Below are 23,838 nucleotides of genomic sequence, written 5' to 3'. Positions count from 1 at the left end.
CATTTGCAAAGTCAAAGTGGATTTGTCACTTCCAATTCTGTTCCTAAATTCCCTTCCTTTTCATTCTTCCAGAGCAATGTGCATATAGCAAAAATGTGGAGACCAACAACAAATTCATTCTAGCAGCACAGAAATAAAAGTGAAAAGGGAAAACATGAGGTTTTAATTTTGGACTTAAAGTACTTGACAAGGAACCTTTCAAACATTTACTGGCTATGTAAGAAAATAGAGCCATGTATCCTTTTTGTAAATATCACACCAGTCTAAGTTGTTTGTGATCTCTTTTTTTTTCTTATTTTTAAAAAATAAAAAATAGGTGATGGGGAAGAAAATGAGCTTCTGTAACCAGAATTGCATGTCTAAACATTTTCTTGTTTTAAAAGCTTAGCACAGTTGGCACAGAACATGTTTTGGATTTGCTTTGCCAGAACTAGTAAGGATGTTGTTTTTTCTAAAACATGAATGCAGAGCAGACCTTCTGAAGGTCACAGTTTGAAGTCTGTTTAGTTTTGCTGTAGTTAGCATTATGCATTTTTTTTGAGCTTACATATTTTTTTAAAGAGATTAACCAGAACTTAGCTTTAACATAAGTTACTTTTTTCTTTTGATGCAAATTTGGAGTTGAAAGTTTTCTGCGCTTCCTTTTAAAGATCGTTATTAGAGCACATGCAGTATATAAAACTGATGTGATGCTCCTAGCTTTATGATGACTAATAAGAAAAATGATTTGAATTATTACCTAGAACATCGGTGTTTATTTTGGTAGCATGAAGTACACAGAATATGAGCTTTTTATATGCTTAGCTTTATCTATTCATAGGGCTTAGGCCTCTGTTATCTCATCTTCCACTGGAGATTGGCTGGCTGTGTGTTTCCTGAACATGGGTTTGGGCTGTCCAACTACTCTGTAGTCTGAGATAAACACAGCTCTTGAGTATTACCTGCTCTTCCAGTCTGTTTCCTTTCCCTTTCAGCTATTCTTAGGCCTCTTTCTTAACCTTGATAATATTTTTGTCTAATTTAAACTCGTCAGTGTAAAAATCTTAGTTTTGAAATAGAGTATGTGTGTTCACTTGGAAGGATTTAAGGCTGTAAACTATTTTTTCTATGAAGTAGGCTATTAAATTAATGGGATAGTTCCATTCAGCCTGTGGGGCTACACATTCATCTTGTGGACCCTTTCAGTGTACATTTGTTTTGGGTAAGAAGCTCTGAGTGAGCTGAACCATTCTTCCCGTGTAGGGAAGTATCAGAGTTAACACTCGTTTTGTGATGATGGGAGTTTTGAGCTCCCAATGTGTTTTACTGGAAGCAGAAGATCTCCCCACCTGCCTGGATACGGCTGCTTTCTTTTCTGGAACGAATGCAAGAAATTAACTGTAAAGTGTCCAAGTGATGCCATTGTGAACCTAGTTGACTGAGATATGCTGGAGAGCATAAAGGAAACAACACGCAGTTGAACAGAGTTAAAATGTTAAAACAAAATGTTTTAAATATTTCATCACTTAAAGTTATGACATTGGATAGGGCAGTAGCAGGAATGTTAATCGGAATCGACTTCAAACGTAGTTCCCCACTCTTGGTTTCCTGGAACAGAAATGAGTAAGCAGTGTTGCTTTGATGTTTTAGCCTGTTGTTTTTAGATCCAAGTGGAAAGGAATGAAGAAGTTTTACAAGCATTTACATGAGATAGAGCAGTAATATTATTCTTTACTTGTTGTTGCTTTTGTGTTTAATGTGCTGATTGATTGTAAGAAAATCTATTCCTGTAATCTTAGTGGAAGATATAATGAGCTACTGCCAAGTCACTTGTTCTCTTTGTGGGTAGATTAAAAATGTTGATAGAAGAATAGATGATAGTGAGTTACCAGAGGGGGGGGGGGGGAAGCTTTTGGAAACATTGACCATTATAATTGAAACCATATCTTCTTTGTGTTAAACCTTTCTGCCAGTGTAAATTGGAATTACTGCTGGGAGGAATTAATCCAGTCTGTCCCCTGATGCAGTTGGAAATTGATTAAGTTTAAAACTAACCAAGCCAAAAAAGAAAAAAATGGGGAGGCAGCATGGTAGCTGGGGATGACTGGTCTACCTGATCTTCACTGACACCTGTGTGAAGGTGACTGCTTTTCTGGCATTGAACAAGCAGGGATCTGGTTCAGAAAGCTGATCCAACAATGACCTAATCGTTTTATTTTCTGATGGTCATTTTGTGGTCAGTGGTTGTATTTGCAAATCTGTGCAAGAGAGATGACAGCTTGGGATCACAGGTGAGGATGGCTTCTGTTGCAGTAGTTTTCATTTAAATGGGTTTAAGCTGCTATGAAACTGCATGCTTGGGATTTGTGTTGCTGAATTGCAGTGTGAAGCGCCGTTTGCTCACAGACCTTTTAGTCACCGTTAAAAAGCATGAAAAGCTTGCAAATACATGATGGAAATTCACAGTTCCTTCGTAACTGTAACTTCTCTGTATTGTTAAATAGTGCCTTCTAAGTATTTTAAGGCCATGTTTTAATTTTGGCAGCTGTGAGAAGTAACTTTCTTAGCATGAGAATTTAAGAATATGTTAGTGACCTGGTTGTGTCAAAGAGAGTATCAGCACTTCCCGCGGGCATCTTGCATTAATGACTATGATATATGAGACTCCACATCCGAGCTGAGTTAGTCTTTCACTGGTGTGTACTCACTGTCCCATATTTTGAATTAGTTCTCAGTAAGTATCTTTTCTAGCTTTGAATTCACTGTTTCCTGTAACCCTAAAGGTTTGATACTTCCATTTAGTCTTCATTGGAATGGTTTTAGTTACATTTGATAAAGTTTTATTGAATTTTTGTTTCCTTAAAAAGCATCGACACAGTTTTGTGAAGTTAAGGGAACCCACTGAATTTCAAGTTCAGGATTAGCTTCCCAAGAGATCTGATACAGACAAATCTTTGCTGGCTAGTAGTCTAAGACTTGTATCTTCATAAACAGTGTGGTTTCCTTTATATACAAAGTACTTTAAAGTTAGAGATTCTTACTGTTGCTTTTAGCTGGTAATTTATTGTGCAGGTGCTGATACAGCATCTTACATATGCCTCAGTTGCTACAACCATCTTCTGCTTAATATACTAAGGTTGGTCTTTGGGATTTTTGAACTTGAGAGGCTGGGAAAGCGTTACTTCCTTTCATGCTAGCTATTCTAGCTGATATCTCTATATCTGATGTCTGCCTCAGTCAAACATTGCTGCTTGGCTGTTTGTGTTTTGCAGCTCCTCATCTGTTTCATAGCTGAGCTTTTCCAAAAACATGTTGGCCTCTGTTCTGTGCTCCATTAATAAATGCTGCACTGGCTTCTGTCTTCATGGGACTGTGACCACTTAATGCCATGGACCAGCTCCCCAGACTTCACCTCTGTTCCTGTCCCACAAAAATACCATGTGTGCCTAGATGGAAATCCTTCTTCTGCAGATTTTCACAGCTTCCCTGTAGCTACTAGTGTCTTGTATAGAGTATGGGTAAACGCTTTCTGACAAAACGTGGATAAAGCTATCCTGGTATCTTGATGCTTCTGAGAAGTCCTTAAAAATGTAGGTAGCAAACATTTTAAATAACCAGAAATGTCTTTCAAAACTTGCACAGTGAACTAGGCCAAGGGGGAGAATGAGTGGTGAGCAGAGGGAAAGTCATTAGAAAAGGAGCTTCCTGAACTGGTTTTACCATGTCCTGGAGCTACTGTTCTAACTCATTTTAAATGGTCCCCTGAAAATAAGGGGTAATTTTGATCCAAATTCAAGCTGCCTATCCTAGGTAATTCTGATGTTTGGAGATCCAGTGCATCGCTGACTTAAGATTATAATATTTGTATTCTGGTAAACTTATAGTTGCTTGCTGACTTGTAATTATTGCATAATTTTGTCATTAAAATAGACATTGCTTTGTTCTTAGTCTGCAGTTCTTGACCTGCTCCTGTCTTTGTAATATGAAACAATCATAGTCATTCTGAAAAAAAAAAAACACCAAACACAACTGGATAGGCCTCAGATATTAATATCCTAAAAAAAAAAAAAGCATAAAAATAGAATCATTGTAGAAGATACTACGTGTAAGAAATGACTTTCTAGGGGTTTATGTAGAGCTGTACTGTATGGGCGTTTAAGTAATAAAATCTAATGCCTTGTTGGCACTATGCTGCATGCAAAAATAAAGCCTTTTACTGGAATAAGAAGCTTGTGAACTGAGACTGGAATCAAAATTTGGGACAGCAAATTTTTGTTGTTTGAATAGAAACAAACTTTTATGGGTGATAATGGGAGTTGTGTGAGTAATCTGAATTGAGTAAGCATCATGTCAGTGACTATGAGTAAGGGGCAAGGAAATGTGTTTGCAGGTAGGAGAAAGTGCAAGAAGGTAGAGGTGGACAAGGGAGGCTGATGCAAAGAAGGAAGTAAATGGTGTACTTAAATGTTCTTGTCACCAACAAGGAATGACAAGGAATTTCTAGAGAGACCAGACCATGCATGAGGGCTGGGCTATGAGAGCTGTGTAAGCAAGAGTGAGAAATTAGAGACTAATTTTTGAACAGTGGCTACTGATTTGGCAATGGCAGCCTCATTTGGGATGAGGCTTTAGGTAAGTCCTTTTGTTAGAACTTTGAGGTACTTCTCTAGTTACAGAAAAGCCAGCAAAGAATGGAAGTCCTACTGAAACATGCAGCATGACTTGCACATGCTAGGGAAACATTCTCCTGTGAGAAAATTTGGGAAGGATATATTTTTTCTGTGGTAGTTTGCTTCAATCATAGTATTGTCTAATGTGACAGACTAGTGACCGGCTCCTTCTCTGCTGTTGCTGTTAAATGGTGTTTTCTCTCCTAGGGTTTGGACGTGGCAGAGGGAGAGGAGCGGGGAGGTTTTCAGCCCAAGGCATGGGGTAAGAAACATGCAGAGCACAGATTTCGGGGAGGATCAAACTCAGTGGCAAGACTGTTTGCCACTGTATGTATTAATATTGCTGTATGTATGATAAATCACTACAGATGCAAAAATTCATAGATCTGTTAGTTAATATCTGGATTATTTTTGTCTTAAATCAGTGTTTGACTGGACACATCTGTAGAACCCTAATCTAAGTTCACTTGATGTTAATGTATCAAACTTGGAAAAACCCATTTGTACCTATCAGTAAGAGCCACATAGTGCCTAGGAGGCTCAAAGTGCTGTGTGGTGCTTATTGTCCTAGGTACATTGGAAAAGGTATTTGTTTCAGTGGAATGTGTGAGTCCTAAATAAAAATAGGAAGACAAGTGATTATAAGCGCTCTCCTGTTTTTGAGGTTTCATGCTTTCACTGTTTGGGCATGCATGTACCTGAAAACAATCAAAGGTAGTTACTCAGTAGTTCTAAAGATTCTTTTTTTTGACAGAATAACTTGATTCAGAGAATCAAGCCTCCATTACTGCCAGTGTTTGCCCTAAATGACATTCATGTAACATTGGTGATGTTGTGGTGAACAGAAGGCTAATTCTACTTCTCTAATAATCCTTCTTGTTCACAGTCCATATGATGAACTGAAAGGAGGTTCTTCTGTAATCTTTCACCTGTTATCTGCATCTGTGTTTTTGGCCTTGGTGTCAGGAGTGCGTTGTGAAATCTTACTGATGTTCTGACTGCTGTCTGCACAAGTGTGGTACTCTGAAATTATTTGATACTGGTTTCTCACCAGTCAGGCACCAAGAAACTATCATCTGAGAAAGGCTTAGAGCTAAAGCATTATAATAAAGCATTATGAAGCATTATAATCTAATGCTTTAGAGGATGGGGAAAAGTAGGTATGCTGTTAACTGCATTTTCAGGGATTCTTGTTCTGGTTCGGTTTCTCTACAGTTTCCTTGCTTTTTTTTCTTCTTCCTTTTCTCTTTTCTCCCTTTTCTTATCCATGTCTGCTCATAGAGGAAAAAATTCTTTGGAAACCAAAATGATCAAGATAAATATTTGTGGCAATCAAGATGTTAAATCTAATACAACTTCAGCTAAAAATGATGGCACTTTTTGTTCAATGAATGACCCATGTGTTCTCTTCCATTTCTTAACTTTTAAAACTCTAGGACATTTAACCCTGCAGACTATACGGAGTCTTCTGCCACTGATGGCTTTGGGACAAAATCAGAGATTTGGGAGACTGGTCAGAATGATGCAGATGATGGAACTGGTAAGATGCTTCCAGAAGTGGAAGGATTGGAATGAAGACCTGTAGCAAATTGCAGTTAAAATAACCGTTCTGTTAGTGTTCAGCTACCTTGTGAAAATGTGAATACATCTCACGTGGCACAGACAGTAGTTCATTTTTGTAGCTTTGCTGCTGCTAAATTGTAGAGCAGGTGCTGTAGCCCACATGACTCTCCAGTTAAATTCAGGGCAAGGCAATTTGCAATCTTTTGTTTTATCACTAACAATCCCTTAAGAGACAAAGGGTGATTGGAAGAGTTATTGGAAGAACCTTGTATGTAAAGAATTGTATGTAAAGAATCTTAAGTGCTGCTTAAGATTTCACCTAATTGTAGTTAAGGTTGCAAGTGCCACTGAAAACGATTGGTTCACAGGCATTGAGCAGTAGGATCTGAATATCTAAGTAGAAGAAAAAGGAAAAACTATTGATAAATATAAATCCACTTTGTGACACAGATGTCTGTGGAAGCTCTGCCTGTACAACATAGGAACTTGAGCATATGAGTTTCTGGGATAGAGGAGAGTTCCAAGATCTGGCACCTTTGAAGAGAATTATTAACTATAACATGAGTAGGCACTTGGACAGAAGCCAGAAGAGCAGTCTGCCTCTCTGAAGATAGAGGCAGCTGTATGTTGCTCTATGAAGTGTGCACTCCTGGCTAAAGGCAAGAGACAAGACGGTCTGGAAAGGAACCACTTCACAGTCGTATCATGGTGATTCAGAAATGAAGAATGTGACCTGTTTGTGACATGGAAAAACAAGATTGTTGCTTCTTGTAGCCTGTGGCAGGAGATGAAGACCAAGGGAAGGCTGTGCCATGATGGAGAAATTCATGTATGTTATTATCCACACTTGGAAAACACTGGCTGACAGGAGAGACTTTTTGTTTTTAAAGCCCCAGTAAAGAGTAACTCTTCTGATCCCTTCATTACTGAAGCCAGCTGAGATGTTTTTTTTTTTTCACAACCTCTGTGTCAAGTGTGGAAGGAAAAGACTGATACTGGAGGCCAGTGTGTGCTTTGTGGAGCACTGCAGTGAGCCCTTTGAGGTGCAGCTTTCTAAACTTCATAAAAGCCACTTTTCACGTAACTGGACAAGGCAGTAAGAGGCTTAGAGTTCAGGCAGTCTCATTAGACAGTTGTCTTGTCACTCAAGAACTGCTTCCTGGCAGACCAACGTGGGAGAGTGGCACTGAGGACATTAGTGATCATTGGATGGGGAGCTCTTTTGCGAAATAGGGCATCTTTTTGGGAAACTGCATTTTAAAAGATTTGGTGGTGTAGCATAAACAGGAGCATGCCTTTTACTTTCACTCATGTTAGTTTTTCAAATATGTTTATCAGGTAAGGAGTTACAAAGGCAGTTAAAAAAATACCCTTAAGAACACTGATGCTGATGCTTGCTGTGTGGTAGTGGAGGACAAGATACGTTGTCACAAACATAATGGAAGCAATAAGGTTTAATGGAAGCAATAAGGTTGTCTGACTAAAGACAGGCAAGAAAGGCATGAGGAGGCTGGAGCAGAGGTAGAAAATTCCCTGGTTATTTATTAATGATCACAGTTAGGAGGCTGTGGTTTATAAAAGACTTTGGCTTGTGTTCTGCTTCCCAAGTGAGCCTGAATGGTGGTGACCCTCCCTGTGAGCTGTGTAGCCTTTGTATGCCACCTGCCTGCAACCTCTCCCTTTTGTGGGCATCTCCTCAGTCTTCAGTAATGGAAAAATTCTGCCCATGAGTGAGTGGATGCAGCTGAACAGATCCCCAGGAGAGTGTGAATGTGTCCACACAATGGGTTTGCTGCTAAGGAAATAGTGGAGATTGAAAGCACGCCAGCCTGTGTGTGTGTGGAACTTGTTTTTTGATGCCACGTCCATTTTTGCTGTTAGGCCCTATGAATGTCAGCAAGAACTGCACTGGATTTCAGTGAAGCAACTTAAGGCATGTATGGGATGTTGGGGACTGTGAGGAGAGGTCTAGTTGGCTCTTAGGTGTATGTGTGTAGGGAGTTTCCTGCAATATAGGGGTGTTTGTCAATGTAGGGAGTTTCCTGTGCAATAATTTAGTGCGTGGAAATCTGAAGTAGATGACTGTGAATGTTCTTTATGCATGCCAAATACCTTTCTGTTGCTGATCTTCTTTTACTTTCAGTGCAAAGGCACTGTAACTGACAGAACAAAGTCAAAATGCCTGTGTGTACATATCAGTATAGGCAGAGAATTTTATTTTGTTGTTTCTTCTTTAGACAAGTGCTAGGAATGTCAGAAAATAATCTGATGTATACACCCCTCCCCAGTTTTTTTTTTATTAAGAGTAGGTTTAAAATTGAGTAACTTAGTTTTACCTGAGAGGGGAGGGCTTTCGACCTTGTGCTGGAAAGCGTCTTGAGGGTGGTTAAAGAGGAGGTTGCAGCTGGGGCAGCAGTTTTCAAGCAGAAGTGGGAGTGCTGGGAAAGAAGAGAGGAGGGAGAAGGAGCCGCAGACAAGGTGCGGGGCAGGAAGCAGGTTGTACAGAGTTGAGCTGTTATTTGGCTTGTTAAACATACCTACTAGGGTTTTAGGGTTTAGGGTTTTTTAGTTCCTTTTAATTTACAGTGCTGTTATGTTAGTTACAGATCAGAAGTCCCAGTAAAGAGTCATGTGAAGATGCTAGACATGAACCAGAGGACAAGTGTACGCATGGAGAGCTGTAAAGCCTGCAGTAGGCTGGTGAATGTCAGATAACAGTATAAACAGGGAAAAGGCAGAGTGGAAATCCTTTATTCCCTATTACCCAGTCCCATAGTGTCTTTTGCTTGCAATTCCAGTAAAAAGCATATAGTGGGCAACTACATGGAGACGCTGAGCCAGTTTTGAATATTAAAATGTTTTCTGAAGACAGCTCCACAGAGAACTTAAACTTGGAGGATGAGTATTTACAAAGTATTTCCTCTTTAAGCCAGTGCTGGGAGAGGATTAACTTAAATTTCCATTAAAAACAAACAAATTATTTGTTCCAGAAATGTTGTTTCCACGTGTGCTTCCAAAGTGCTCTAGAACCTCGTACCCTGAATCATTGCTGATGCTGGAGGAATCGCAGCAGCCTGAGTGAGGGGGTTTTTTGGAGGCATTGTTGTGTAGTTCTGTAGAACAGCTAGCTGTCTCTTTGGTAGTAAAACTTAGTGTTAATAGTTGAAATAGAGAATAAAAGGCAAATCCTAATGGTTTATAATGTTTTTGTGTAACTGTATTCCAAATAATTCAGCATCCTAGTTCTTATAGAAGTAATATTCTACAGAAAAGCAAAGGGAAGGGACAGGTGGAGGGAAACAAAATGACCAAGTTTTATCCAAAAGGGATACTTGAACAATTGAACTGATGCTTTCTTAGAGGCATGAGGCATGCTGAGTTTTCATTTTCTTACCTTTTTTTTTTCTGTTTGTTCAAGGCAATGGGAGATCTTGAACAACAAATTGCACCAGTTCTTAAAAAATAAATTAGGGTGGAGGTGCTCACTTTTCAAAGTAGACTATAAACAATGGATATTTTATTCTGGTAATTTACTGTTACCTTAGCTTTGATAGTGTTTCATAAATTTCACAGAAAAACTTTATTCATACCACCTTGGTTATAAGCAGCTTACAATGACTCTGAAAGTGAAGAATGACAACCAAGAAAGAAATAAACTAAATTCTAGTGTATCTGTCCGGGGCAAGAAGGGAAATGGGTAGCTTGGAAGTTTCATGGAAGCTGTTTTCTTAGGACTGCTGTAGGAGTCAGAAGGAACACTTAAAGGAATCACTCAGATCATTTGAAGATGTGGATGTAACCCAGAAGAAAAGGATTAGTATATTTATTAATACTCATATATTTGTTAATACTTTATTAATATTTGAGATAGACCAAAATAAAATAATTTTGGGGCAAGTACATAGGGCTGAATAAAAAAGGGGGGGGAGGGAGAAGTGGCAGGAAGTGAGGAATTGGAGGAAAATATTTGAAGCTGTACCAAAACCATATTTTATACTTACTAGCTTTATGACTTTCTGAAATTGATCTTTTTTGCAGAAGAAAACACAAAACAGTCAGACATGGGAGTGTATGTTGAAGCTGTTAGACAAGGATTCTTGAAAACACAAAGCATAATTTCAGTGGAAAACAGAACCGTTAAACAGTAATACTTCACAAAGCATGGGGGTAAAGGTTGGGAAGAGAATTTATGGAGCTACAATAACACCAGGGTGGATTATGGACAAAAAGGAAATTGTTAGACTTGTGGCAAGATCAGACTTAGAAGCATGTCAATACCAGGAAGCTGTTAGCAATGGGGATTTAAGTCAGAGAAGAGCAATAAAACACCTGACGTTGGAAGGATTGATTTTTGTAAGGCAATGTGTTAATAAGTGACAATGATGAACTTAGCCTGGGTCAGCTAATAAAAGAGTGAAGGGTTGTGTTCAGTGTTGGAAAGGAGTGAATGCACAGAAGTGTAGTTGTGAGTAGAAGCAATGGATAAAAGTTCACATGGAGCGTTAGGAAAATGTCCCAGTGTTATTCCAAACAGCTCCAGTCTCCAAAAGGTGTGGTGAGGAACACAAGGGGCTCAGGCGTGCTTTGCCAAGGCTTTTATTTCTTTGTTTTACCAGGTTCTGAGCTCCCTTGGGCAGCTCTGACACCAATCGCAAGGTGTGTCTGCTGCAGAGATGGTCCTTGCTCTGCGTAACGTGAAATAAATCCAAGCAGGGCAAAGAGGGGATGAATTTTTGTAAAGAAGAAATATCAGAGGAAGGAGTCATGTGCTGGCCAGGAGAGGGGGAAGAAAAACTCTCTCTAAAGAGCCCTGTTCATGAGGCTTTGCCTCCTTTCTAGATGTCCAGAATTTCTGTGGAAATGTGTGGGTTAGCCTAGAAGTTCGAGGTATTGTAATTTTGGCGTGCTTTCATACGATTTTTAGTTATTTTTCAAGTGCCCTGTTATATCACAATAAGAAAGATTACCCCTAGTTAGGGGCTGTGGTAAAAACAAGAGCAAGATGTTTCAGGCAATGTTATATTGCTCCACAGAGCCAACCCAGAGTGGATGTTACCTTGCTCAAGACCTGCCAAATAATTTTGGATTCCGAGGTATACAATCCATTCCTTCTCACCCTGTGTGTATCTCTCTGTGGTTGGCCTAGATCACTAGATTAGTGCTGTTCAGCCCTGCTCTGGCTTGGCTGCTGCTTTTTAAAAGGGTACAGAAGGCTGCACTAATCTAGTGATCCTGTCAGTACAAGTGGGATTTGGTGCTATCTTCAGGGGGCTTTTGTTTCTGATGTGTCTCAAGGGGGTTCCTGGTTCAGCAAGAGGATGGGATTCAAGTCGTAGTTCTTTTGCTTTTGTGCTCGATCAAAGGTGATGGTACCAGGAACTTCAAATGCTGGTGTTTCCTTGGCTTGTGGTTTTGTAGTTCAGATGGCAGCTCAGGTTGTTGCTGGGTTACCCTTCCCTGTGCTTATGCTGGTGGGCAAGGCCTGCAGTCCGTTCATTGCTCTTGCATGTCTGGGTCTGCTGTTTCCTAGGGAAAGGAACCAGGTTTTTAAATCTGTAGGGTCGTTTCCTGGAGCTTCACTTCTGTTGCATGCTGTGGACTGGGTGCTGTGCTCTGGTGTTTGCTGCGTTGTGCCACAAGTGATGGGAAGAAGTGTTTTACAGCTACGGTGGAAGCTTATTGACTCTTCTGCTGCCATGATATCAATTATATATGTTTTAAGATCTTTCTGGAAGGAGAAGGGATTCGGGTTGCCCTGCCCGGAGGAGAGGGTTAACAGGTTGGAAAGGAGCCTCCAGAAGTAATAGCTTGGGTCTTGAGTTTGAGTGTGTTGAAAGTAGGATTATGGATGTCAGAGCAGGTGTTTTGATTGTATGAATTTGTTATGAAGCTGGGAGATTCTGTGGAGGGGCAGAGCAACCCCTTCCTGTCATGGGGGTGGGTATAGGAGGAACTTCTTGATAATGTTTAATGTTAATCATTGGTTGCAGACATGCGTTTATGCAAATTATGTCTGGTGCCACAGTGGCTAAGAAATAACCTGAAACCATAGACCAAAGCTTAAAAAAACAACAACAACAACAACAAAAAAGCACAACAAAAAACCAACACCTCCGGAAAGCTTGAATCTGCAGGCCAATTTCGTAGGGCTTCCCATGTTTCCAGCCATCATCTTCTCAAGTTGTTTTATTAATAATCAAAACAGAACTGCTTTTAATGCAGAAGGGTTGAAATACGATGTTGTATTTTTAGCTGGTAACTGTTTTCTTTCCTTCCCCAAATTGTAATAGGAGCCTGGAAAAATTCAATAGAAGAATGGACAGCAGAAGACTGGAACGAAGATGTAAGTGTCCCTTCCTAGATAGACTGCATTCATTATTTACCTTTTTCAGAGTCTCTGCATTGTTTTCAAAATCTCAATGCTCTAACTAATTCTTTCTTATATTTCTGCATTGATGTTTCTTGCTATAATTCCCCTTTAAGAGTATATATTTAGAAAAGCTTAATATTGAATTGAATTAAGAAATATTTTTATTTTTCTGGATGGCTTTCACAAGGATAATAAAATGTTAAGTTCTGTCCCAAATTAAGTATTAGTGAATTATAGTTCTTTACTGCTTAATGATGATGGGTGGTATCTGCATACTACACCCTAATAGTATATAGTCATGTCAAGCCATATTATCACAAGATTTTATGTTTGAAGTGCTGAAGCTTACTATCAAGTTTAGACTCATCATTGATGCTTTTTGCTTGAAATGTGCATAATTATTCCAGTCAGTCCTCTTCATGTTCAGAATATTAAAAGAGGAGCTAGTAGTGTGCTGAAGATGGCACGTAGTTGCTTCATTCCTGTTGCAGCATCATGATGTGTTGTCTAAAGTACTGGAACAATCTTTTTCTTTACTAGGCAGGAGACATGTCTTCATGTCTGCAAAATATTTGATGGATTTATTGTTTAAATATTTGTGATTTTAAGTTTTCAGTATCATAATAAAGCTTAAGCAGTTGAGAAAACAAGATAAATAGGGGGAGAAAATCTTATTGTTTAAGTTTTTCATTTTTATAGAAACATCATTTCAACATTATTTTTTTGAAGAGTAAGCTTGTTTCAGAAGTTGTCCCTTTTCCTTTCTGTAGGGTGGCATACCGGTGTTATCCCCAGGGATGTGTGAATAGGTCACATACCAGATATAAAAAACTGTCCTTACCTAGTAAGGAGGCTCTATCTTTTGAGAAAATTAAAAACTCTAAAATATGACCTAGTCGTAGGTTCTCTGTATCAGCTACTGCCATCAAATGCTGGGTTTCGTTTGTTTTTATGAAACTGTCCTCTGTTTCTGCAGTATATACTAGTGAGAGGCTAAGGATAGCAGAAATGTCTGGCCTTGTTTCTCCACTCTGTTTAGCACTGGTATGATACAGCGTGTATATAGTATGGGAGGAATGTTGAGCAGTGCTTACTAGGGGTAGGTTTTTTTATTATTATTAAACCTCAGTACTTTGCACATGAATCTTGAAAGAGCAGCAGATGAAATCTCTAGCCTGTTGTTAACTTTCATTAATTATGGAAATCTGGAAGAATCCCTGTAACCTAGGAGAAAGTTATTCATGTGTTGATGCTCAAAAAGAATGAATGAAATGGAAAGCTGCAGGCAAATTAGCCCAGAGCATGGCTAGAGAAGAATAAAAGGAAAATTGATTAATCTGAGTCAAGAAAAGGAAAAAAGGATGTACAGATACAGTTTGTGCAATTCAATGTTGCTTTATTGAAAATAAAGCCCAAATAACTTCTAATTTACTTAAAGACCAAGATTATGTTTAAGTGTGAAGATAAAGTATGACCCTGTAAGAGATTCCATTTTATATCTTTTGTTGTTTTTTAAAATAATTTAATGGTACCAAAACCACACTAAGTAGATTGTGATCTGTCTTGTAAATTTTGGCAAATAACCTTTTGAAGGAGAATCCTTACTGAATGTGGGTACTTCTGTGAGGGCTACAAGGCAATCTATTCCTAGGCCAGATGCAATCTAGTGTCTTTATCAATGCTGTGGAAGTAAAAAATAAAATCACTGCTGAATAAAATGTTTGGGAAATTGAAAAATTATTGGGTAATAAAAGTAAACCGGTCATGCAGAGGAATCTTGATCGCTGCTAGATGCGACTTGTTCAAATGAAAAATGTTTTAATATAGCCAACTGCTACCCCTCAGCTTTTTTTTTTTTTCCTTGAAACAAAAATAAAGAATGCAAGGCATACCTCCAGAACAAGGGACTGTTTTCTGGAAAGCAGCAACTGAAAATATTTTAGGGTTTTAGTGGATGGTGCAAAAAGAGCAACTCAGCATGGGCTGATGCTGTGGCAAAAAAAAAAAAAAAGCTACTATAGTCTTTTTTTGCCTGTAGGCAAGTAACTTTTTGCCTGTGGAAAATAGCTGAGAAATATTAACTGATAAAAGAGGTGCTAGAGTGGGATTTTCAATTTCTTTGGCATAGTTTACTGAATATGAAAAGGGTTGCTTGATTAGCATATGTGTTCAGTTCTTAATCTAGCAGAAAGGCATAATATGAACCTGTGTCTGGAAAATGGAGCCACGCATTTAAATGTGCAATTAAGCAAGTCTAGCAATGTGAGTAATGATTGAAATGATCAAGGAAGCTGATGTATTTGCTGTCTGCTGATAGACTAGGTGCTTTTCTGAAGCATGTTTTTGTTTAAATTTTGGTTCTCTAGTCAGGTACAAGTTGCAAGGTCAGTATTTGAACAGGTGAGTGAGTGAAATTTTATGTTGCTTAATCTGAGTAGGATTAGATTTTTGTGATCTGATAGTCCTGTCTGGTACTTACCTTTGTTAAAGTAATGAGTACAGTAGGGTGTCAGTGTGATGTTTAACAGGGTGGAAACTACTTGCAGTGAAATTAGGGAGTTGTATTTTTTTTGAAGGGACATTCAGAACATAGACAGCGAAGGACCAGACAAATTTTGAGGTACTATAGATGCTCCTGTTCCATTGCATATCAACTGGCCATAGGAGAAGCTAGCTAGTTGTTAATTGTGTTTACCTATCACCAAGCAGATAACGATTTTATAATAGAAACCAGGGCTGAAAAGCACAGGCATTTCACTGCAGATGGAGGAAATACCCTTGTGAAGCTGCCACATGCAAATGGTTTGACTGTTCATTTGGTTCTGGGAAATTGCCAGTGCCTCAGTGAAAGATTAGCAAGCATGGTGTATTGTGAACATAAATGACTTTGTCAGAAGATGGCAATACTACCTCTAAGAAATACTAAATACGTCTGTGTAACCAAATAAACTTGTTAGCTGCTGCACAAAGTATGTGTTTTGATAAATGCTATTATTCCCCAGACTTCAAAATTAGTTGCTTGATGTAAGTTTGTGGCAATCTGCTACAGGGACGGGGTGCAAGTGTAAATTAAAATGCAGCAGAGCTGGTAGCTGAAGACTTGGAAGTTACTTTGTATGCTGGCTTACTTGAGGAGACCATTTCTTCTCCCATACTTTTAGGCTGTCACAAACATCCTCAGGCTCCTCGATTTGCTTTGTTTTCAGGATTCATCAGTGGTTTTGCCACATTTGGTCTTCACCTGTGTTGTGTGGGCAGAAGGAACCATTGACATTCGAGAGCTTAATATTTAACCAAGGGATTGCAGATCAGAGCTGCTGCTCTGCTATTAGTTGACCTCCTTATGCTGTATAATGCAGGAATCTTATAATGCTACAAAAAAATACAGTACAAGGTTTTCTAAAATAGCATGTGCAGTTGAGAAAGGGCTGAACAATAAAGGAAGAGGCTTTCTTAATAGCACAATGAGCTGATTCCTTGTTAGCTTTGATCGGTCCATCGAGTTGAAGGCTTGCACCATGATGCACAGGACAGAGCTGAGAAGTGTTCCAGAAAGGTGGGAGATTAAAGTACGTTGTCTTGGCTGCGATGGAAGGGAGGGAAATGGAGGGAGGAACTGTGGTGAGTTTCAATTTTTCATGATCCACTGTGGTGTAAGTAAGGGAGTTGTAGCAGTGTGTGAGAAACAGATGAACTTTGCCTCTGAGTGAGAAGTGATAGCTCCCAGACAGCCCCAGACAACTTAAATCAGCAACGGTTCACAGGAGAAGCCCAATCAGCTGAACACAGGCATGGATGGATTTGTGTGTTCAGCAGAGCTGCCCATGGGATGGCAGCTGAAATTGGCTGGTATCCGTGATGTGCTTTTCAACTGGGCTGCTAGCAGCATATGCAATTAAAAAGGTCTAACTTCCTGCAAGAACTGTAGTCAGATGTCCCATTCTAAAGGGATTCTTTGTAACTGTTCGCATAAAGAATAACCAAGCAATTCAGAATGCCAAGTTACACCACAGTAGTTAAATTTGCAGAAAATCACCCTTAATTTAATATGTGACCATTATACGTGTATTTTTTATCTTCTTGAGCCGAACCTGTGTTGGCTTAAAACCTATTTTGAGAGTAAGTATTCCTGTCAACAGAAGTGAATTAGCCCTACGAAGTTGTAGCTATTTTTTTTAAAAGGAAAGCTATTAAAATTAATCACCCCCTTTACCCTCCTTACCCCCCAAAACAACCATTCACCCCTCCCCCCCCCCCCCGTTTCCCTCTTGTATGTGCAAGTATGTATTGTAACAGAATGGTGTAAACATGACAGATGCCTGCTGTGGATGGACTGATGGGTTGCTCTAGTGCAAACATCTGCATGACTCTTCCTTTATTATTGTTTTCAAACTCATGCTTGCAGAGCAAAGAGCTTAAGATGTTATTGCTGTCCCTAGCAAAAATGCCAAGAAGGAACCTTGAATGCTAGTTCCTGGTGTACACCTGGGTGCAAACCTGCCTCTGCAGGTTTGCTGAGCTGACAGCTCAGCTGACATGGTGAGCTGACATGTAAAACAAAGGGATAGGTGAAGTGAGTAAAGGCGAACAGTGCAGTGCCTTAGACTTCTGCAGGGGGATTTGTTGGAGCTGCTCTATGGCATCCTAAGTTGTGTCCACACAAGGTATCTTTATGCTGATAATATACTGTCACATTAATTAGTTTCCACTGGAATGTTTTTCAGTTATTATTGCTCAAACTAGCGTAGGTACTGTACTGTATCATTCTGTGTGTTCAGTTGATTAAATATCCTAATACTAATTAAATTGGTACTTGATTTGGTGTTAGACTTTTGAAGTTTAACTGTTTTTTGTCTTGGTAAGCACAGCTGCAGCATAACCGGTTGTAAAAGTAGTCTGGCATTTATTTTTATCTGGCAGTACATGACCAGGCTGAAGCTTCTTCAGATGTTGCAGCAGTGAGGTCTGAGAACATGTGTGTAACTACTATTTTTTTTAAATCTTTTTCAGCTTTCTGAAACAAAAGTCTTTACTGCTTCCTCTGTTCCAGCTGAGAATCATGTGACTCCTGGGCAAAGGTAAGCTCTCCCCCATTTTCCCTATATCCTTAAAAGCTTCTGTTGGTGAAGCAATGTTATCTTGAACATATTAAAGCAGATGTTAGATGAAACGTGAGAATGGCCCTGGTCAGAGATTGGTTAAGCTGACTGCAAAATTGCAAAAAGCCTTGCTTGTAAATAGTTGGTTCTGTGGGTTCCTGTATTACTTATAATCCTGGTTTTGGACTACGGATGTATAGCCAAACATATCAAATCTGTGAAGATAAAACTGAGAAGACTGTCTTCTGCACAAAGACTAATTATAGGCAAGAATGAAGACAGCTGGGAAGAAAAGTTTTGTGCTGTTGAAAATGAGGCACTGGCTTTGTCCAGGGAACAGAAATCCAGCCCCCAAGGTGTCGAAAAGTACTCAGAATACACGCAGCATTTTGACAAATAGGTTAACAGAAAAGTTTGCATTAGCAAGAAGCTGAAATTCCTGATAAGCATTGTGATTACTTGTCTTTACTCATGATTTGGAGATCAGCATGTGAAAAATACGGCAGTAGCAGCCTTGCTGTGGTTGCCTTCATCTTCACTGAATGCCTGGCAGGTGGTGGTACAGATCAGTCGCCTGCATTAGTTAACATTTCTTCAGGTCATGTCAGAGCATGTCAGCAGTCAGATACCACAAGATGGCCTAACAGCCCCAAATGTTCTGCTATGGCTGTACTGCTGAACTCCATCCTGCATTGAAACTGTTCACGTAACACAGTTATAATCCATGTAACATGGTTATAACCTGGAGGAGGCATGGTGTCAAGTTCTTCTGCAACTTACATTCCTGTGCTTCTTAAACGTGATATGCTAGTTCAATTGTTGCTCTCATGTAAATATTCTTCCAGTGGATGTCCCCCAAATTATGTTAGAAAATACTTTAATTCATCATGTTAAGTTCAGGTAATTTTTTACTTGCCAGAAATGTTTGAGCATTGAAGCTAGTGGTGAAAGTACTGGGAGGAACTCTTCAGGCCAAGCCTGCAGTGTGTTTAGGAAAACAACTCTAAAATTTCTGATATCCTATATTGTATGAACACATTACATCCTTGAATAAACCCGTACTAGATGCTAACAAGCCATGTTAAGTGTAAGAAAGCACATTTCTCATCCTGATTAGGTATTTGTGGTAGCATAACTTTGGGTATGTGCCTGCTGTCTGAGAAACTTTTATTTCTGTTGCTCTTAGGACTTCCATGTCACCATGTTCACTTAGTTGCTGTATGTGTGACTTGATTCTTTACTATCCTTAAACCCATCATATACAGAGGGTAGAACTTTGATCCCTGTCTGTTTTTAGAGGGATAGTGTGATATACAGTGTGGATATATATAATAGGCTGGCAGGTGGGATCCACTCGAACATGATGTATCTTTTATAACTTGTCTCCAGTTACTTGATTATACTGATCATACAGGTTATTTATGTGATATGTGATGCTACAAAAGTTGATGATCTTTTCAGAAAGAGTGCAAAGGTAATTTCGACTGTAACTGTAGATTATAACTAGGTGTCAGCTAGCAGGATTTTTCTTCCCAGTGACAGCCTCTGTTCTTCCTGTTTGTATGGCAGGCAAGCAATATTCTTAAAAGCTATTGATCAGTATTAGTTCTATTGCTGGTGTAGCAACTTATATCTAATATTTTTACTGCTTTCTTCAGTTTCAGCACAGCCATATCATCATGTTTAATCTAGCCAAACTTTACTTCTCTTACAGCATTGATTTGGTAACATTGCTTCAAAAGCCTGTGACAGCCACTCAAGAGACAGAAAGCAACTCATTTGAGGCTCCCCAGCAGCAGACCTTTGGCCAAGCCCTAGTCTTCACAAATTCTCAGCACAGCAACCAGATGGCATCAGGAACTGGCAATTCCAGTGCTGTAAACTCCTATTCTCCTCAGAGCCTGGTAAAATTATCTTATTCTTTGAGTGCCCTTCATGAGGAAATACTTCAGGTTAAACAGCTTTTCCAGTACTGGTCACTTCATGAAATGTTTCAGTATTAGTAAAATTTTGTCCCAAATGCTAAAGCAATGGGATTAATAGCCTCTCTCACACATACAAGGTTTTTTTGTTTTTGCCAGGCAGTTGTTTCTTGGTTTACATGAAGTACTTCTATTATTTTTTTCTTTGTGGGGAACAGGCATGTTTACTGTATGCTGATTTAGGATTGAGTCCTTGGTTTGTAGTAGAGAGTTCTATGCCAGAGAACTGTGATGTGACATTTCCAAGCACATATCTGACTGCTTTTTGTGGAAACATGACTATTTCTGAGTTTTCTAGAGTTATGAAAAAGGCTTCCCTTGTTTAATGATTATGAGAGTTAAAATTGGGCACTTGTATTCTTTGACAATCTGTTCAGCTATTAGTAATTAAATGTTTTTGGGATGTGTGGATTCAAGAAAATCAATATTGTTGCAATCAGTTTTGAAAGTTTATTAGTGATAACAAGATCTGGCCATATGTTACACTTGAATTTTTCATTTGTCATTTATTAGTAATCTAGGGCTGAAGAGGTTTCAGTTGTTGCCAAATAGCAGCTGTAGGCACTGACCTTATTATTATTTTCAAGTTATGTATTCTTTAAGTCTACTTTTTTTTTCCTTGTCTTTTGGTAGTCTGCAGTTCTTTGTTCTGGCTTTGGAGAACTTGGATCCTCTAAATTGGCAAATTCTACTGGATCCCAAATCTTGGACCAATTGAAATCTCCGGGTTTGGGTCAATTTACCTCTCAACAAAACAATAGTAGCTCTACCACCACTACCACAACTACCACATCGTCTTGGGATCTAAAACCACCTATTACTCAGTCCTCAGTCCTTAGTCAGTTTGGTAAGTGTTTTCACATAATCTCTCTATTAGTCTGTAAAATTTCTTAATGCCAATGACAGTTTAAAATGGCCTTGATGAAAAGCTTTTAAAAAATGCAATTCTAATAATAAAATTGGTTACAAGGTCGAAGTTAAGTTTATCTGCTAGTAGTAGATGTTACAAATATATCACAAACTAAATTTTGATGGACTTAAGCCTATCTGTAGAGTCTTCAGAAGCTGTACAGCCTTCACGTACTGACATCTTTGATTTGGTGCACCTGTCTATTTAAGTGAAACTTTGATGTAACTTCATTCTCAGCAAATCCTGGAAGATAAATATTTTAGTCTTTGTGCCTGTGCTGCTTCTAGCTGAATACATGTGTAATGTAACATATACTTTGTCTTTTTCCATTTTTTTTCCTGTTAAAACTCTTACATGAGTTTCGAATGAGTACTACATAATTGCTTCATAATGTGCATCATATCTCCTTGTGTGAAGTCTGCATGTGCTCAGAATGATGCAGATTACTCATTTTGTCTTTTTGTAATTGGGTGGATTTTTCATTTAATTTCATTTAATTAAGTACAGTTGGCAGGAACAGTGGTGAACATGATAGGAGGTTGTTCTTTGCAGTTCAGTTTGTAGCAGTGTTCTCACTAGAAAGAATGATAGCTCTTGTATCTATCTCATGTATGTGTGCGTTTCCAAATAGGTAAGTAGCCAATTTGATAGCAGTTGTAATCTTTTACATGCAGTAATCCTGAAAAAAATGTTTATATGCATTTCAAGCTGCTTTCTAATGTTCTTTGCCAAGTGAAGAAAAAAAAACAAAACCTTCAGACTGTGGGTGTTGTGGATCTCTTACGGTTGATGGCCAGTGCTCCAAGCTGTTGTTTGGCTTTCACGTCTGAAAATTGTGAAAGAGAAGGAAATGGGGAAAAAACTGCTTATGTCCAGTGTGTCCTGACTTTCTGAAAGATGGAGATGGTAGATGAATTCTTCCTGGTGTTGAAAGTCTTCACCTTTGTGGGGCAGGAAATCATAACTCATAACACATCTAAATTGCAACTCCAAACACCTCGAAAGTTATCACAGTTTATTAGCACAGTTAATTGCAGTGACAATGAAGCTTGCCATGTTTGACTAAAATAATCCACAAGCTTTTTGATGCCTAATGTGTAATATTATGTGGCTATTATTTTTAAAGAAAGCTAAATAATGCTTGATGAAAAGTGTTCATTTAAGATAGGGAGTATCAAATATTGGCATTGTTATTGCAGTGGTAATGTTCTACATGGAACTTGTGTGGTGCACGCACTAGAAAATAATAGCTGTCAAGTGTGTCAGTTCACTCAGATTCTTCCATGTAGAGCAGAGTTTAATGATTTAATTTGATTTTTCTTTTTCCAACTGCTGACCAGACTTCAAATCCCAGCCTGAACCATCCCCAGTTCTGAGCCAGCTGACCCAGCGACAGCAGCAACAAACACAGGCAGTCCCTGTTCCTCCTCCTGGGCTTGAGTCCTTCTCCTCCCAGGTGAAACTCCGAGAGCAATCCCCAGTAGACACCTCTACAGCTGTCAGCAAAATGTTACAGCTGCCCAGTATATCTATGGAGAACCAGGCAGTGACTGCCCATCAGACCCAGCAGAAACAGATAAAACCACCAAAACGAAGGATAACTCCAGCATCCAAGGTGGGTAATTTGGTGGTGCCAAGTACTTAATCATTACATGTAAGTTTCTAGGGAGAAGAGGGGCAAAGACCATCATATGTTTTCTGTTTGTAGAGTAGGGAAATCTAAGCTGGATAGTTCTACAGTCCAAAATACAATGATGTCTTTTCCAAGCACACATCTGATTGTTCTGTGTGGAAAATGACTGCTGAGTGATTTTGGATTGACTTAAGTGGCTGCAAGTTGAATGTTGGGTGAAGGGGGGTGGGCATGGGTGATGGCTGTGTATTGCAAAATACAATGGATAACACTTTCAGCCCCAGATCAGAGCACAGAATCAATAAATGAATTTCAGATTACAAGAATTGAATTAATTTATGTGATGTACACTGGGGCTTTTGACAGATGTAATTAAGAGGAAAGATTTAGGCAGTAACTGAAGAAACATGTAGTTATGGGAGGTGAGTGTCAGTCACTGGTACATCTAATACAAATAATACACAGAAAGGAATTGTCTTTTTTCCCCTTTAAGATTCCTGCTTCTGCAGTGGAGATGCCTGGATCAGCTGATGTGACAGGGTTAAATGTTCAGTTTGGAGCTCTTGAGTTTGGATCAGAGCCTGCACTCCCAGAGTTTGGATCAACTTCAAGCAGTGAGAATACCAGCCAGGCGACCAACAATAGCTTGTACTCAAAATCTGTAAAGTACGTGTGAGTTCCCCTTGTGCCTTCTGAAATGTCCTCTCTAGGGATCAAGTTTGTGCAAAATAGTTACTGTGTAATGGGAGGGGGAAATAGGGTGGATTGTAAGGCTGTGTTTTCTGTGGATGGCATGTTAAAAGAAGTCTCTCTTCTAATGACAATCAAAACCTTCTGGACGGGTTGATTTGAAGCTGCAGATGACACAAATGGAAAGAACCTTAAAGCAAGCTACCTTTTATAGAATTGCTTCCTCATGTTTGTCATGATTTTTAAATTTGCCAGGGGGTTTGTTCCTTACAACTTCAGTTTTTCTGCTTTTGTTCCAGTAGAGATGAACCTTGTGCCATAGCTGTGTGTTAGTAGATTGGCACCAGACTGCAGATCTGATGCTCCTATAGAATGAGAAAAGAAGCCAAGCTTTTCAGTCTGCAGAAGCTTTTACTGAAATGCTAAAGCAGGCGATGATAAAGACAAATGTGTCAATAACCCTTTCTTTTCCTTGCTGTTAGCTTTCTACTTTTAGCTTTCAGTAGAAAGCTTCCTGAAGTTTATTCAGTAACACTAGTAAAAATGAACTTCTACATTCATTTCTAGTTTCGTAAATGCTGTTTATAAACTAAACCCTTTGCATGTTTTATTTTTTTTTTTTTACTCTTTGCATATTGTGTTAGACTGCTACTCTCATGTTAGATTTCTATTCTAAGAAGACTATATGTTTATCATACTCCGGCCTTCATGGGTCTAGTTGACTAACAAAGAGGTTATGATCATTAATTTATCCTTTGAGAGGATGGAAATAAGTTGACTGACAAATGTGTATAAAGTATTGAATTGGTTGGGCTTACAGGAGGAAGGTGAACGGTGCTTAAAGCAGATGGTGGTTTTGAAGTGATTACTGGGGACCAAAGCAAAATTGTATTTAGTCATGATTTTTTCTAATATAAATAGTGTAAATTTGACTGTTTTAGC

The 23,838-nt window shown here is 39.0% G+C and overlaps 1 protein-coding gene and 2 non-coding genes across 4 annotated transcripts in view; all 3 read left to right on the top strand.

Moving 5' to 3' along the window:
* The window catches only part of UBAP2 (ubiquitin associated protein 2), a 130,749-nt gene that overhangs the window by 36,021 nt on the left and 70,890 nt on the right, over window positions 1-23,838 (top strand). For both annotated transcript variants that reach the window (XM_032205330.1, XM_032205329.1), the window contains exons 7-14: window positions 4,857-4,911; window positions 6,086-6,189; window positions 12,503-12,555; window positions 17,593-17,660; window positions 19,396-19,585; window positions 20,297-20,510; window positions 21,914-22,188; window positions 22,700-22,872. In XM_032205330.1, the coding sequence (XP_032061221.1) occupies window positions 4,857-4,911; window positions 6,086-6,189; window positions 12,503-12,555; window positions 17,593-17,660; window positions 19,396-19,585; window positions 20,297-20,510; window positions 21,914-22,188; window positions 22,700-22,872 (1,132 nt within the window). The remainder of the gene's footprint in view (window positions 1-4,856; window positions 4,912-6,085; window positions 6,190-12,502; window positions 12,556-17,592; window positions 17,661-19,395; window positions 19,586-20,296; window positions 20,511-21,913; window positions 22,189-22,699; window positions 22,873-23,838) is intronic.
* LOC116501239 lies at window positions 19,880-19,963 on the top strand. The gene has a single exon (XR_004254395.1). It is a non-coding gene; the product is annotated as a small nucleolar RNA SNORD121A (small nucleolar RNA).
* LOC116501238 lies at window positions 22,313-22,391 on the top strand. Its single transcript, XR_004254394.1, has one exon. It is a non-coding gene; the product is annotated as a small nucleolar RNA SNORD121A (small nucleolar RNA).

Source organism: Aythya fuligula, chromosome Z (genome assembly GCF_009819795.1).
Source record: "Aythya fuligula isolate bAytFul2 chromosome Z, bAytFul2.pri, whole genome shotgun sequence".
NCBI classification, from domain to species: Eukaryota; Metazoa; Chordata; class Aves; order Anseriformes; family Anatidae; genus Aythya; species Aythya fuligula.
Note: the sequence above shows the minus strand (reverse complement) of the source record. Positions and strands in the feature narration are given on the sequence as shown.